Consider the following 16,925-nt stretch of genomic DNA (forward strand, 5'->3'; position numbering starts at 1 on the left):
TATGTTTGAATTTCATCCATTTCACAACATGCTGTTCACCACTGAACTGGACTCTTCCACCACATCTGAGAGGAAACCAGACCCCTCCTGGATTTGAAGTCTGGGTATGCAGCTGGCTTCTTTTACACCCCAGAGAGATGCTTCTGCTAATTATCTTATTTGTGCTTTATGTAACATTTCTCAAAGTGGCTAGTGAAGATAGTGCATCTGCCACTTGAAACTTAGTGTAAGTGGTTGTTTGAGTTATAGCCTTGGACAATAAAGATGACACTGCAGCTCAAACCCCCAGATGTCTTCAGAAAGCAAACAGAGATAGGTCACTAATAAAAACTCACTAATGAGTGTCAACACACATGCAGAGAAAATTTTTTTTCTGATTTTTATTCAAGTCTCGTTTACTGTTTCCTACCACTGACACCACTTACAGTCTAATCTCACGGAATCCAAATTCTCTCCTGCTCAATCCATCCCTTGCAGCTGCTTATAAGAAGTTTTATTATTTTAAAATTGTTCTGAATCTAGGCAGGTGTATAAATATCCTATCCCCTCCTCCTCTTCCAACATGTCCCACACCCCGAACAACAAACCTCTGTGAACTTCCTTCCAGGAGGATGTGTAAGAAAACACTTTGAAAAAAGTTGTCAGACTTTTATATGGTTATTTTATGTGTGCGTTTCAGTTTGCTGCAGGCAATGGCAGAAGAAAAAAAATCAATCCATATTTGTATAGAATGAAAAGAAAAAAAAAAACCCAAAACCCTTCCAAAATAATTAGCTGTGTGATGTAAGGAATGAAATAATCAAAAATACCTGACCTGTTACCCTACTGCTGCTGCACCCTTAAAATACACAAACACATTAAGAAAAATTGTTAGGAAAGTTTATTTCAGGGAACAGGCTGCTCTTGTTCTGGAGACTAGTGAATGCTAGCCTTTTTCCAAAGCTTGGAACCTCCCCTGTTCTAATTTAGGGGTGAGTGCTTTAAAATGCAACTGAAGCCAAAAATAACATAGCAAGGCATTTCTTTAGAGACAGATTAAGTGGGTCAACCATTCATTCAGCAATGGATTCATATGTGACTACAATGGCCACAACTGAAAAATTTTATGTATCTACATCCACATCTATGGCATGTTTGTGTGTGTATATATAAAAATATAAATACACAAATACATATATTCACATAAATATGTATATGCTTATTTGCATTTGTGTGAATATATATTCACATGTACACACATAGTAAACGTGGTTAATCTTGCATCCCTTTCTAAAGGCTGAAAACTCCGTTAAGTCTCTAGAAGATGCAGAAAGGAAATGTAGAGGCAAATGGTGTGGTTGAAAGATACTTGAAAAATAGTTTATTTAAAATGGGAGGACTTCTGAATGGCTTAAACATACAGCCTTACCATGACAGTGCATTAACAGTGGCCAACTCCAGCAGAAAAGATTAATATTACTTATAAAATTTCTGGTGTAGAATGTTTGTTGTACTGCCAACAACACTGTATAGGAGGTGATTTTTTGGTTCCTGGCAATGATTTTTGCACAACGTACTGAGTAATCATTGTCTACAATGCACTTTTTTCCACCATAAAACCTGTAGAAGGAGTAATATGGCCTTCATTTTTCCTCTAGCTTCTAAGGAGAACTCTAAAATATATACCTCATGCCAGTAGTCCATAAACTCTGGTTGTGCTCAGGCACTATGCAACCTGAGGCTACCAAGATCAATAAAATTATCGAACCCACAAATATTTCTGCAGCTAGACTTCTGTGGAAAATTTAGAGAACCATATATATCTGTATGTAGGAAAAATAGACAAAGAGGCCGTTGCTGGTAGGAGGAGCAAAGTCTGCTGGATTTAAACTGCAAGACAGTGATGATCGGAAATATGATGCTTATGGTCTGATGCCAGAGCAGTGTAAATTCAAGAGAGACAACACATTCAGGAAATGGATTTAAGGAGAATGGATGACTGGCTCTGGCAATTGCTAATAAGACGCAGAATGTTTCCTGCCAAGGTCACTGGTTTTACTCCATTTCATTATCAATTATTAAATATCTCTTCCTCTTATTTATTAGTTTACAAGTTGTTTTCACATGAGGGACACCATTTGGTGTCCTATGTGAGGTGAATTGTTGATGAAAAATCAGGCTCAAAGCAGAGCTGTATCTGTAACAGGAAAACCACTGTTACGTTGGCAGTAGCTTGCACTCTGTCAGGAGTCTCAGGTGGAAGGACAAGGTCTATGTAGGGGTATAGCGCTTGATTTTTTTTTTCCTCTATTGCTGTATGTGCTATACTGCATCAATGAGAAAGATAGGTCTTGATTTTTCTACCAGTCTGATACTTCACATATGCAATAAACTTTCTCCTGGCACGGTAGCAGGGAGGGTACTAGGTGGTCAACAACTGGCTTTCTACTCACATGTGCTCATAACTAGGGCCACCTTACCTTATGAAATAAAAATAATGAATTTTAATTTTTATTCTTTGCCAGAATGGCAGCTTAAATTAGAATTAATGAGATTGAGAGGCAAAGAAGGGATTTGGTCATGTCATAATGGTAAAAAATTAATAAAGAGAAAGGGCAAACTGCTTCAAGATTGATATGAAAATCAAGAGTACATTTCAGTTATTTTTTTCTCGCAGAATTCCTTGTTTAAAGGAAACAGTCTCTGAGGTTCATTAACAAAAATACAGGTATTTCTGGCAAGTCAGTCCTCAGACAAATAATTCTCCATTTTCAGAACAGATATGGCATATTCTTCATGTTGCCAAAGGAAAAAAAAAATATTAGCTATTACTGAGAGGATGTAAGAGAGCAGAAAATTCAAAGCACAACCATAGGTGGTGTGAATCTCCCTAAAGAATGTGCTGAAACTCTGAGGCAGTGAATTGTTACCTGCTTTTTATCGGGGTTGGATGGGGTGAGGTTTTGGATCCAGCTGTGCTCATGGATGACCTTTCTGTGCTCAGCCTTTTCCTCATTCCTTTCTTTTTGCACCTTTGCTGTTGGAGTGGCTTGTGTGATTGCTCTTCAACCTGTTTCACAGAGAAGCGGGTTAGCTTAAAAAATTGGAATATTAAGTGTTTGTTGAGGTTGTCCCAAGTGAGTGAACGAGAAGAAGAGAGTATCTGCTGGAAGACCTGAAGGGTCAGTCATCTTTGGCAGTTGGGAATAGGGATGAGAAAGATGCCTAGCAGCCAATTCTACTGTTGCAGATGTCTGGAGAGCACATTTGCCTACACCAAGGGAAAATTATGGATTATCATCTTCTGAAACTTGTTGCCTAGTTGATCTGGATATCAGGGTGTTGGAAAGACTGTAAATTGCATCTGCCAGCTATATTCATAGTCTTCAACTCCACTCAGTTTGTGCTGTAAACATCAAAGGCGAAGGAAGGCAGTGCCTGAAACACTGAAAAGCCTGAAGGAAAACCACTAGGACTGACCAAGCAAAGGGGAAAAAAATGCATGTTGATTATCTGGACTATACTTAAAAATTACCTTACCAGCTCATGAAAATAAAGGTCTCCAGGATTGTATTTTAACCCAATTGGCTGTATTCCTTAGCTAAACCTGCTATTTCAGCAGATTTTCCATTTTGGAGACTGGAAGCTCAACTCTGCTGTGCTTTCCAGCTCCTCAGTGTCTGTGGCTGAGCAACGACTTTGCTTCCTGATTCATCTCTCCCATACTGGCATACCGAAGTACCCTTACACTCCAAGAGCTAGGCACCAGCTGCTGTGGGTGCTGGCACTGCAGAGGTTCCTGTTCCAGCCGCAGGGTTTGTCACCAGACAGCTGGTGAAGGCGCACCCCCACTGCAGAAAACTGCCTGTAAGGTTGGTGTGGGATTCGTTTAGCCTTGCAGTAGGTTTGGCTTGCGCAGGGCTCTGTGGTGGGGCGTGTGTTTTCCTCTTTGGATGGGTGGGTTCAGGAGAAAGCAATAAGCCTCACTGCCAAGCATGATCAACCTTTATTCTGATAAACTGAACTGGATACAGACATTCCTGGCCTCCTCTAACCCATTTTACTGCACAGGTGCTGAAGGCAGTGAGCTTCAGAGCTTCTCTGAAAGCAGATGAGCATTAGCAGAAGAGGAAAGCATTGAAAAGAAAAGTCCAAATCCTGTCCAGTTCTGGAACCAACGCTCGAGCAGCTAAGCAACAGAGCCACTTAATGTAAATTTATAATCTCGTACACTTGAACATCTCCCCCCAGTTTAAATAGGCTGCTTCCAGAGTGCAAAATCTTGCTGACAGTAGCAAATAAAACCAGCCTCAAACCTGCCGCAGACTTCGTTAAATTAATGAATGAAAAGTTGTGTTTATTTCTCTCCTGTGTTCACAAGTAGCCTATTTTTCTGATTTAAAACCTGAGCCAGAAAAAAAGACTTTCTAATACAATACCTCATAAACAGTTTCTACTAGGAGGCTATTTTCCTCTCCCCCTTCCTTTTAATCACTTTCCCAGTGCAATAGGAATGGAATGCTTTCTTCAGGCTGAGACTTTTTCATCCTAAATTACAATATAACTGCTGTATTGGAAGTGGAAGCGACAGACTGCTTTCTTTTAAAGACAGTACGTCTCCACAGTAAGGGACAGTTTTAAAGGAAGCCAAGTCCTACCTACCTACTGTGCTGGGAAAAGAGTTGCGCCCATTAACTGTAATTTAAATGCACCCCTGCAAGATTTATGGCTCTGAAGAAGTTAGCAGCGGGCTTTGTGAAAGGAAGGATGTGAGACCAGACAGCCCACTGGTCCTTGCTGGTATGCCTGTTCCAAGGCGTTGGTGTCTGGGCTTGTAAATCACATAAAAAATACTAAGAACTGTGAGCACCGGGGCTACTGAAATCTGGTTTCCTCGGATGTGCATCTCCTGGTGGCTTGTGAGCTCAGTGTGATATTTTTTCCTATAGCTAGGGATTTTAGAAGGACTTTCTCCTTGTCCCATGTTGATTCTCTAGTAAGGGTTGATCTTACTGCAGCCTTTTGCTCACCTGGGACTCTAATTTGCCTCTTTCTTCTCTAGGCTATTTTCATTAAACCTGTAGTTATCTGTGAGGTTCCTTCCCTTCTGTCAGGTTAGTTTGAAACTGGCCAATGTTTTAAAGCATTGAGGTTAAAATGGTATGAAATCAAAGTAGATAAAGAAAGCAAGCATGCTATGTGTTGGTTGCTTATGATACCAAGCTAACATGGCTATGTAAATATTTAAATACATGCAGAACTGATTGCTTACTTGAGACATGATTGGACTAGACTGGAGTTGCTGGCTTTGCATATAGGCACATTCACTTTTACGTATTAAAGAACTACATATAATTAAAATTGAAAAAAGTCAAGCTGTGCACAATCAAAAAACAAATAACTATACCCTGGGATTCTTTGTAAATGGACATTACCTTCCTGCCCTCTAAAAACCATGAATGATTACAGATCAAAGAGGATTTAAATTAGTTTTAGGAAAATTATTTCTATTATTCCAGTAAAATAGTCTTAGGCTCAACATTTATCTTTTAAAATTTTTTAACTTGTTTAGAATGGTCAGGTTTCAATTTTAGCGTGAAATTCAAGCCATTTCCAGACATAAATTTAACCTGTCATTTTCTCATCTTCAGTTGATGTCTGGGGCCACAGGACCTGCTTTTGATATCACACCTTTAACCACAGCAGAAGAAAGTATGTTATAAATAATACAGACTCCTCACAAGCTTGATGTACAGTGAGTGTATGCTCAGCTGATACCAAGCGATTGATAGGCTTTTATTACTGTGTATGGCTGTTCTAACACATCTTAGGAAGAGGCATATTCTGTCAGTTGTGCCTTTTTTCCTTTTTTTTTTTTTTTTTTTAACAAATGACTCTGAGTTTTGTCTTTTACTTTCTCAGATGTGATCTTTATTACGTATTACCTGTTGAGTAATTTCTTTGATAACCTGTAAAGTGCATATGCCAGTGTGGATTTTTGATCCCTGCTCTTTGTGTTCCTCACTCTGGATGTATAAACCATCTGGTGAGTTTAGATCCCCAGACTAGCTGGTAAGTCTTAGACTCAAGTTGCTGATGCACATGCTTGGTATTAGGTATAGATACCGCAGGCACAAAATGGTGCTGCTTTAAATTCTCCTTTTTAGTGGTCAGTATGTGAATTTGTTAGGGCACCTTCAGAAGGAAGGATCTTAAATGCAGTGGAACAATACAGAGTATTTTAAAAATATTTAATAGTTCATGTTCTTGCATTTATCCTGTTTCCCCAATGTTCCCCCTCCAGATCATCTTCAGCAGCAAGTGTTTCTGGCAGCCATCTGCCGAGCCATAAACAATAGTTGTATTGACTTTAGAAGGAATATGCACATACCTTTCTTGTCGAGATACAATCCCCTCTGAGTTGTTTGTGTTTCAAAAATAATAAAAGACATATCAAGATTTACTGATGGATGAGCTAGAAAAAGTGATAAATGTAAGTATCGATTCACAAATGCCTAGGGTAGGTCCAATCCTGTGAAGACTTACAGATGTCACTGAATGTATCTATGAAGGTAGCATCAAAACATCAATAACACTAGTTGGGCAAATAAAGTTATCTATGTTATGCACTTGCAAGATCAGTCCCTTAGTTTCCACAACTATTAACTGAAAATAGCTGTTGCTATTCAAGAAATAACCACTTCTATTCAGGTAGCTTAACCTGGATGAATTGAGGGGTAATTTGGGGACAGTTTCATGCTCCTCTGTTTAAGAACACATAATTGAACTGAAAATGTCAAAAGGACAGAGGTAAGATGGTAAAAAACACTAGAGTGCCTTCTTTGCAAAAAGAAATTAAAGGATCTTCATAGCTTTGTCTTCATTTCAGTTGATAGTTAAAAGACAAGTTTATACATTTTAAAGAAAAGGTATCAACGGTCAATGAGAACATGACGCGTTTAAAATTAATAGCATTAAAAACTAGCAGGAATGATTGAATGTCAGCATATGTTCTTCAATGAATTCTAAAAAAGTGTGGGCATGCAGAGGTTACACACTGCAGCCAGGGAGTCCACAGCTGCTGGGACCATCCTGGCTGCCCCTGGATCAATTGCAAATTGACACACGACTCAGATGTGTGCAGTGTCACCATCTTACTCACTGGCCTGTGAGACCTTCAGCATCCTGGGACCATTTGAGGGACTATCCTGGGACCATCACTGAGAGAGAACATACAACGTGGGAGATTCTCCTGTTGACGGTACTGATGGATAGTCTGGATGGGACATGGAGTTTTGTTTACTGAAAGCCAGGAGCTGAACACCAGCAGTATGTGGTGTCTGAAAAGAAGGAAGCAAGTCCAGACCTGACAAGCTTGTTGATGCTGTGCTGGTGGGGACTGTGCCACAATTTTAAGCTGCTGCTTGACAAAACCAGAATCTCATGTTCTTTTAGGACTGGCCCACTCATGTAGTCCCTAGCACAGCTGTAGTACTGCCCCAGCCATTTTTTGCTGCCCCTTGAGGTTGTGTGTGTGTTTGTGGCCTGAATCAAGGCCTACCCACGCTGAGTGTGCATGTGATCACACACACAGCTCTTGGGCTGAGAAGTGTTTTGGCATAGGGCCGGTGATCATGCAATGACACAAGAAGCTCAATGTCCTTATGAACAACAAAAAATGAAAGCCTCATCATTACAGGAGCTGCTACATTCCCTCCCTGCAGCTGCTTTGGTGGATTAGACAAGGCTGCTGCTGGCTTTTCAAGAAGAAATCAGGGCAATTGGGGTCTGGATTAAAAAATGCGCTCACTGCTGGTGAGCCATCTGGTGACTCTGCTCAGATCTGACCACTGCTGTCCATAAGTGGCAAAATGCGACAGTAAACACTGTGAATGAGGAAAAAACCCCAAACCTCCAGGTCTGTAGAGCTGAGGGAGCCAGAAGGAAGAAAACATTACGACTCTTGAATTCTCAATTATTTTCAAGAACATCACGATCTCATATGGAAGTGATTCATATTAAATCTGAATTGTCAGATTAAAAAACAAACCCCAAGAGAACCTTCCCTCTTGATAAGTCTGTTTTGCTTCCTGAGTGCTTGTTTAATTGAAGTTTAAGTCAGTAGAAGAGAATCTTAGCTTACCAAAGCCCTGCTAATACTCCAAGTTTTTCTCCCAGATACAGACTTAGACTGTGACTGGTCATAAAGCAGCTGCACAGGGGAATAGGCCATATAAAAACATCTGTTCTACAACTTCTGTGTGGTTCTCTGATCTTAGTGCCAGCTTTACTCCCATCATTCCTGCCTTAAGGGAAGGGCAGGGCACAGACAGAGTTTATTGTTTATCAAGAGCATTGCAAATATGTTCTTTTTTGCAAGAAGTACAAAAGAGAGGCCATGGAAAGAATTGTGCTTCTAAAGCTCTTTGTCCTTAATGTTACGCTTAGGGAGCTTTGAAGTAGTGTCATAGCCAAGCTCTAGAAATTTGATTTTTAAGCAGTCAGTAAGGGGTGTGACGTCTTATAGTCAGCTTTCAGTAGCCTGAAGGTAGGATCTATTTTGAGCTTTCAGTAATCAGTGGGAACATAATTGATTCAATTTGCAAAGTCACCATTTCCTGTGACAAAATAGATCCAGGTTATTCAAGTAATGGCTAGGTAGGGTCATGTGCCTGTGAGGCAGCTAAAATACCTATAGTATGATCCAAAGAGAAAGTTTTGCATTTTTAAATAGGGTAGGGGGGGAAAAAGCATCAAGACAATGTTTGCTTGTGTATCACTACTGAACGAGAACATACATGTTCAGACTGTAGTAGCTGATACGAAAGCACAAAGGGTCATTCTCCCCATCCTTGTATCATATAAGCAGATGAATTGTGTGGGTTTGAAGTATGGCTGCTAGACCAGGGTGTGGAGGCACGATGCCTAGAGGAGCTGCTGTAATTTTGATACCCCCGTAGGTCTGTAGTGTGCTGGGCTGTCCTTATCCACACCGTAAGAGGTGTGCTGCAGAGCAGGTATTTACCAGTGCGTAGATGTAAAGCCTACTCGGTCCCAAGGCATCCCTCTTGGGGATTAATGGTGTAGGCGCTCCCTGTGTGTAGGTGGTGCGTGTAAACCTGTAGTCACTACTTCTGAAGTGAAGCAGGCACATGATGGATTAGCCCATGATACAAAGAAATGGCAGTGTAGGCAAGATACGATTGAAATCATCATGGTACCCCAGCGTTCTCTTTGTTCTCAGCTTCTGTTTACCTTTGGATTCAGCTGCTTTTGTTTCAGACTAAAGGAGGATTTGGGCACTTAAAAGCTTATCTACTTTTCCCACATATACTAGCTGGTCTAACAACAGGCTATACCTCTATCTTCTTTGCCCTGCCTATGACACCTGGATCATCATGCCTACAAGAAAGTTTCCTTTTTCCTCTATCTTTCTCAGGTATCCCATAAAACGCAGTAAAAAACATATGGAAAAGGGGAATTTCAATCTAGAAAAATTCAGGATAGATAAATAATCCCAGGTACTCCCTGTATTTTCTATGCAAATAAATATTTTGGTTTTGTTTTTGATTATTTAACATCTGGTACTGGAAATGTAAGACAATATTTAACAAAAACAAAGGAAAAAGGCTTTGCAAAAGTTTAGTTCCCGAGTCTCAAACACAATGTTCTAATATTGGCAGAGCTTTTTTCCTAGGCTGTTTTTTCCAAAACAACTTTATAATACAAGTAATTAATTTCTCAAAACGTGATGATTTTTCAGAATCATGTATTTAGACAGAACTCGATATGACTCAATGCAAGTGGCCTGAATAACAGGCATTTCTGCTACCTAATACCGTAATCACAGAAAGAAATGAGGAGTAAACCTCACGAGCTCTGCAAAAATGCAAGAGAGATCATTTGAAAGGCTGACCCGATCTTGCTACCACACTCCCCCTTCCATCACTTACCGGGGCTTTGTTACGGGAGCTGTGGAAGCACCGGGAGATTCACCGTTTCTGGCCTTCACGTCCATCTGTGCTTTGCTCCACTTGGCCTGGGGGATAATACACACTCACCTGAGTGATTCCACGATACTCCTGAGGCAGATCCTCTACTCTGCATATCTGTAGAGAAAATAAGACATCACCAATGTACATGCCCGCTCTGGGTACAGAAACAGCGTTTAGTTTTGCAGATAACGGGACGCTCCACAGTGCAAACGGATTTTCTTTCTTCCTTTCTTTCAAGCATTTAACTATTTTTGTATTGAACGGATGTGAAATTACATGAGCTCTGATCATGTGAATAATGCATGAGATTTAAGACAAACACATGAAAGGAGCTTATTTTTCATGTCAAACAATTCTTTATTTTTTATGGTACAAATTAAAAGTGACAGATCTGAAGCTGTTAAGAAATACACAAAGTGCAGCTTTACTGACCATACAGATATTGCTCTAGATTAAGTACAGTTTTTGTCAGTTTTTTTTATTTTTTATTTTTTTTTTCATGTTAAGCAACCTGTGCAGATAAATCAGCTTTGGTTTCAAAGTCAGAGTAGTAAGGAGCTTTTAAATATCCAGTTTGGTTTCTTGGTCACAAGTCCACCACATCAACTCCTTTTGTAATTATTCGTATTTTTTAGCAACACAATACAGTCCATTTTGTACTGCCATCTTTCCCGCTGCATGCTCCATGCATGGAAAAACAGATCTCTTTGCAGTGCTTCATAAGTGACCCTGGTGACCATTCTGTAGATTATAGCACATAGGACAAAAATAATAATAATAATAGTAATAATAATAATTAATAATAATAATATCACTTCTTAACAATAAATAAACAGATGTGCCCCACATAATCTCAAGTTGGAAACAAGCAAACCACATGACAAAAAGCTCATTACAAAATGTTTTCCAAACAGATTTTACAGTCAAACATTGACATGGAAATCAATTTCCTCTCTTATCTTCTTATTTGAATGTTGGTCAATAACTGGGTACAAGTAGAGTGCTGAGGTAAAACACTGATGAACAGTTTTATTTTTGTATTTCTTTTTTTTTTTTTTAAATAGTAACAGTTTAGTATTGCGAGATTGTCAGCAACATTTAGCCATATCTATACAATGTGCATATACCTACATACATTGAGCTTTGGTCCAGCATTGAGAAGACGAGCAAAGGCATTTTACATATTTCTTTTTGGTTATAGCTTGAGTTCTTTGATACGCCTCTACTTGTTCCTTCCTAGCTCCTTTTTGCTTTCTTGTTCTCTCTTTTTTCTTTTTTTTTTTTTCTTTTTTTTTTTTTTTCGGTAATAACGTAAAGAAACTGGAACCATTTGAATGCATTTGATTTCTTCAACTGTCCAAAATAGCTTTTTAGTGAAAAACATAAAAAGACAAAATCAGAACAGTAAGTGAACCCTTGGTTCATTATTCAAATAATAATTTTTTATATATATATATTTTTTAAAAAATTCAATGATCAATAAATTGGAAAACCATTAAACCTTCACATATGACTGAAGAGACTTTTGTTTCATTTGCTGGTAGCAATCTATCTTTTAGTCACATGCAAAATTAAAAGATATTCAAATGTACTCAATACATGAAAATTGTTTACAAATGGAAACCAGAAATGTTGCCAGTAACAAAATAAACCAAAATATTTTTGGCCCCCCAAAGATGTATGACTCACACGTAATTTATCTTCCTAAGAATCTGTTCAGGCACCATTTATGCCTCATAGCAAAAATTTGTTTATAAAAAAATTAATATAAGAAGCATTACAACACTTTATAAATAATTTACAAAACATAATACAAAATTAGAAAACTGTAAAAAAAATCACTGCACATGAATGGTTTTAAGACTGTGGGATGAACATCATTTTTTTCTTCCAAGCTGGCGATTTATATTTATTTTACATTTTCACTGTCCTAGTTATATCCTTCTGATATGTACTTTGGAACAGAAAAGAGCTTACATAACTGCTGCCAGCATATTTTTAAACATTTAGTATCTTTCATACACTGTTTAGTTAACTTTTCTTCTTGGGGGGATTTTTCTTCACAAAATTTAGAGCAGTCCCTGGGAGAATTGGAAATTCAGTTTTTAGGCAAAGAATGGTTGATGGTTTTGTTCCCAGGCTGTTGATGATGATGGGGTGGGGGGTGGGGGGTGCACGGTCTCGAGGGTGGTGGCTGAACAGGTAATCGTGTATGTGGCATTAATGACTGGACAATTAGCAGCGTACTGGAGACACGGGTAGGACTTCAGGAGTGTCCGCTTCCAAATATGATCTGTTCTTCCCTGCTTCTCTGTTTGCTTCTGGGTGGTCTCCTGATCGTTATGTAAATTGAACTGTGGCCACAAGTTGAGGGCTGTTTGGTATAGATAACAGAGATATATCTGTGGATACAGGTATCTATGGACAGCGAGGGAAAAAGAAAACCCCGAGGGGCAGATGTTGCTGTGAGAGTCTTTACTTCACGTGTTCAGATTGGATAAAACGTCTTTTTTTGTCCCTCACAATTTGCCTGTGGTTACTGAGGTGTTTTCTCCCCCAGTAGATATTTATGTATCAACAGTTGGAAAAGAGTCAATAACAATTCTCACTCTCTTCCTCATAAAAGCAATACTGAAAATATCCTTAAACATACCCTGCTGAAGCTTAAAGCCTAAAATGCATTTGCTGGATGTGAGCCCAGCCCGGAGTACTGGACCCTCAGTGCTCTCCAACCCTGACCTTTGAGAATGCTCACATTTAGAGGCAGTTTCTGGCACAGATGATGGTCTCTGAAGCCTTAAAACTCCACCAAGCATGCAGCAAATACCCCATTCTACAAGGCAAATCCCATTAATAAAATAGTGAGGGCCAGATTCAAAGCCTAGTGAAATCAATGGAAGTCCTTTTCTTTCACTAAGTTTTGGATATAGCCTTGAGTTCTTGAAAACTCTGTAAGAGAGGTGTTATTTGATGACTCCAGCACTTCAGGAACCTCCTTCAGCATCCTGGGCAGACCAGCTAAAATCCATTACAACCATCCTGAGGTCAGTGAATGCAATCAGGAGTATAGACCAGCAGAATTTTACTCTACCACCTCTACAGTGAGCTGAACCAAATCCCCACTGTTATCTATTAGTAAGACCTGATCAAGATGCAGCTTCTACCCTAATAGGGGGCTGAACCCCAAAGCCTGGAGCAGAACTCAGCAGAAGATGAAAATCGCAGGTGACCTTCACGGGTCAGTCCATACCCCACTGAGAACCTGCAACACCCTTCTCTACCTCTGAGTCTTGGTACACTTGTAGATCCAACGACCAGGGTATTTTAGAAGATGCTTGTCCAATCAAAAAGGAAGCCACAGAGATAAGTTGCCTTTAAAGGAAAATCAATTCACCTGAAACATACTGCAGGTGACCCACCTTATTACTCCCAAAGGATATTCGATGGGTTTCCCTATATCCTGATTGCTCAGCCTAGCCAGTGGTCACAGCAAACACCTGCAGAAACACAGCCTCCTACTGAAGAGGTCAACAGGGCAAGCATCAATACCAGGATGGCATAAAAATAAAGCAGAAGGAACAAAGCACTACCACTGAAACAGTCCAGAGTGACATAATGATCAAAACGTCCTCATCACTTCTTGGCCCGTCCATTACTTGTCATCAGAATCTCAAATTTCTTTGGCTAGCAGACTTTGGAGAGAAATTGCTTCAAACAGAACCATAATATCGATGCAGTACGGAACCAAGTGTGCAGTTTATATTTATACTACAAAATGAGTTTTGGTAACCTCTCCAGGTTCATGGCCAAAGGACAGAGAAATCCCAAGCTACACATTCGACAAGAAGCACAATGTTCAGCATGGGCTGACAGTTCATCAGACATAATCCTAATCCTTCTTTGTCCTCTATTGTATTTCAGCATATCAACATAAAAGTGTTCATATTTCACTTTTCTTTTTAAAAATCTTCAAACAGCACTGGGTTATGTGGGTTTGGGGAAGGGCTGGAGAATGAGCTGGAAGGGGGAAGGCAGCAAAAAGAATCAGAAAAAAAAAAAAAAGAAAAGAAAAGAAATGCAAACCAAGAAATACACCCTTAGAAGAGAAATACCAAACCCCGCAAATCACAATAAAAATAAATTATTTTTGGCACCCAAACACTTGGAGATTGCAAAACTGTTGACTAAAAGAAAAGGAGGTGACTGCTATGGAATGGCTTTAACACCTGTTTGTGTGCACCTGCTGGGGGTGCGAACAAGGATGAGAGAAATTAATCCTGTTGTTTTCCTCTTTGCAAAATACAAATGTAAAAATTCGTAACACAATTTCACACTCATAAAAGAGTAGACTAACAATCTAGTTTGCAATGCCATGTTTCTGACTTTGGTTAATAGTTTTCATAGTGAATCAGCACTTGATACCTGAAAGGCTACAATCACTCCTCCAGGTGGCAGGCTTGTATTCTCTTTTAAACAGATAAAAGTTTTTTTTTTTATTTTTTTTGTTTGTTTTGTTTTTCCTTAAAATGTGTTCACATTTTCATAATATACAGAAAAAAAGTAAGCAGTTATTTGGTTTACTTTAAGTCCATTTAAAAAAACTGGCTTTTTCTTTTTTTGGGGAACTAATTCTACGACACACACACACACTAAGTGTTGTGTATTTTTTTGTTTTGTTTTTTAAATAGGAAAACCCAAGGACATTTATAAACTGTTCTGTCCTTCTCGTAGTTTTCTCAGTCTTTTACTTACAAGGGTGATGAACAGGAATTTTCACAGAGTTCGAATGGTTATGTTTCTGTTGGTGTGGGGTTTTTTTGTGTGTGTTTTTTTTGTTTTGTTTTTTAGGAGTTTTCTTCCAGAGAGTCTGTTAAAGGCTCCATAGGAACTGCTGTCGCAGGCTCGTGTTGTTTCAAACGTTTAATTGTGTTCTTCAGTGCTTGCCTCTTATTGCAGAACCAAACTCTAACTACTTCCCGGTCATAGTTCAGTTTCTCTGCAATCTCTGTCATTTCTTGCCCAGAGGGGTGCGTGTTCTTCTCAAAGTGGGCATTCAAGATTTCAAGGGCTTGTGGCGTGAATGAGGTACGCCTCTTGCGCTTTTTGGATGGTTCGCTTCCAATAAACTCGGTAAGGTTCTGCATACCTGCTCGATGGCGGGCCTCAGCCTCAGCCATCCACCGCTCAAGCACCGGCTTTATCTTCTGGGCACTTTTAGGGGTGATGTCCAGCTTTTCAAACCTGGCAGGATACAAAAGGCCAGGGTTCAGTTTGGCTGTCAGACTGCTAGCTATAGTGTTCTCTTGGGCTTCCTGTGGTAGGAAAAAGTGGCTTCTCAGGATGGTGTGTCTGAGGGAAAATTGAGAAAGAAGAGTCTTACACTGATGCTCTGCCAGGGTGGGACTTCCTGCCTGCCTGATTAATTGACTGGCAGAGGCAATTTACAATGGATTACGAAAACTATCAGATAGGTATCTATAAATAAATATATATATAGCTAGATATTTAAGCTAACACAAAACGAGCACTACAACAAAATTCTAAGTACACTAAATAATACAGGTTATGAGTCGCATTTTCGTATTTCTGACGATCTTCAAAACCCTTAAGGCTAAGTCTAATTACAGGAAATGACATCAAAGGTAATTGCTCTTTATCACCTTGTCTTTGTGATTAATCCTTTTGTTTCCCCTCCCATCCCACGTTGTCCAAACACCACAGCTTTAATAATACAAACCAATGACAGTTACTAGCCTCTGAATATCAGGTTTCCTTTCCTTTCATTTTTCAGCAATTTTCACTGTTTGCAAGTTAACGCTATATCCCTTTTCTGGGTCGGAAAAAGATTCCCATAGCTACAGTGGTGTTCAGCTGAAACAGCTGGACACTTTGCAATTATCTTGACTGCCCCCACAATGTGCAAAGACAGACTCATGTTTTCCAGATGAAACCCAGCATAATAGTCTACTAATGCGCTGTGGCACCAAGCTGGGTTTATTGTGGGATTTCTGCAAACTGTACCAGAATGATATCATTTCCTGTAAATGAGGTCTTCTATATATCATTTTGCCATCAAAAGTCTTTTGCCAAACCAGATTTTACAAGTATTATAAAACATCTGGTAAAGCAGCCACACAAAGCTTTAATCCTTTCAAAAACAAGCAGAAGAGCTGAGTTCACATTTCAAGTCTTATAAATACTTGTTTCTTTCATTTACCGAGTTCATCCTCTCTTGCTACACGTTAACCCAAGTCCTCTGATGCCACCCATTCGTATTCCCCCGCTTCGCCTACATCCACCCCGCACATTGCGGTATTTCATGTTGCGGAAAGGCAACAATTATTGCGTGACGCTGCTGCACTCTCCAGCCCGCCCAGTGCTGAAGCACCACCACCGCCGCCGCTAATCACGACGTGCTCTGGCAACGAGACCGACCGAATCAATGCCTTTGTGCAAAACAACTCGGTGACTGGAGTTGGCAATTTTTAGTGTCTCTATTCAGCACGTGGCGGCTGCAGAAAATATTCCAGCAAGAAACAAAGCATTTCTCACAAACAAAGAATAAGACAAGGAATAATTTCAGATAATAACACTCCAGAGAATTTGTAACTGGTGCCTGGGATCCTAGTGTGGTATTGACTGCAAGGTGTCCTTCCTTGGTGTCCAGTGATATTTCAGGCTGAAGTGTATGTTTTAGCACGCACTGTCTCAAGTTAAGAAAATGCCGTTATTTGCATGCAGAACATATCAGCAAGGTGGTATATTGCTGATATGACCTGCAGAAGCCACCAGGAGACTCTACTTCTGTCTCCGAGTTGGTTGTTTAACTTGCTTACCTTACTGTCCTTTCCATTACCCTGGAGTTCGTACCGAAACTCCTTTGTTACCATTAGAAGTTAAACCTACTATTTCTGAGGAACAGCATGCTGCCACTGAAGCAGCTTGTCTTGG

The 16,925-nt window shown here is 39.7% G+C and overlaps 1 protein-coding gene across 2 annotated transcripts in view; it reads right to left on the reverse strand.

Moving 5' to 3' along the window:
• Positions 1–10,309: 10,309 nt before the first annotated feature.
• POU6F2 (POU class 6 homeobox 2) overlaps positions 10,310–16,925 on the reverse strand; it is a 318,720-nt gene continuing 312,104 nt past the window's right edge. For both annotated transcript variants that reach the window (XM_074843482.1, XM_074843472.1), the window contains one exon: positions 10,310–15,323. In XM_074843482.1, coding sequence (XP_074699583.1) covers positions 14,819–15,323 — 505 coding nt within the window. In that variant the 3' untranslated portion in view covers positions 10,310–14,818. The remainder of the gene's footprint in view (positions 15,324–16,925) is intronic.

Source organism: Strix aluco, chromosome 1, assembly GCF_031877795.1.
Source record: "Strix aluco isolate bStrAlu1 chromosome 1, bStrAlu1.hap1, whole genome shotgun sequence".
Taxonomy (NCBI): domain Eukaryota; kingdom Metazoa; phylum Chordata; class Aves; order Strigiformes; family Strigidae; genus Strix; species Strix aluco.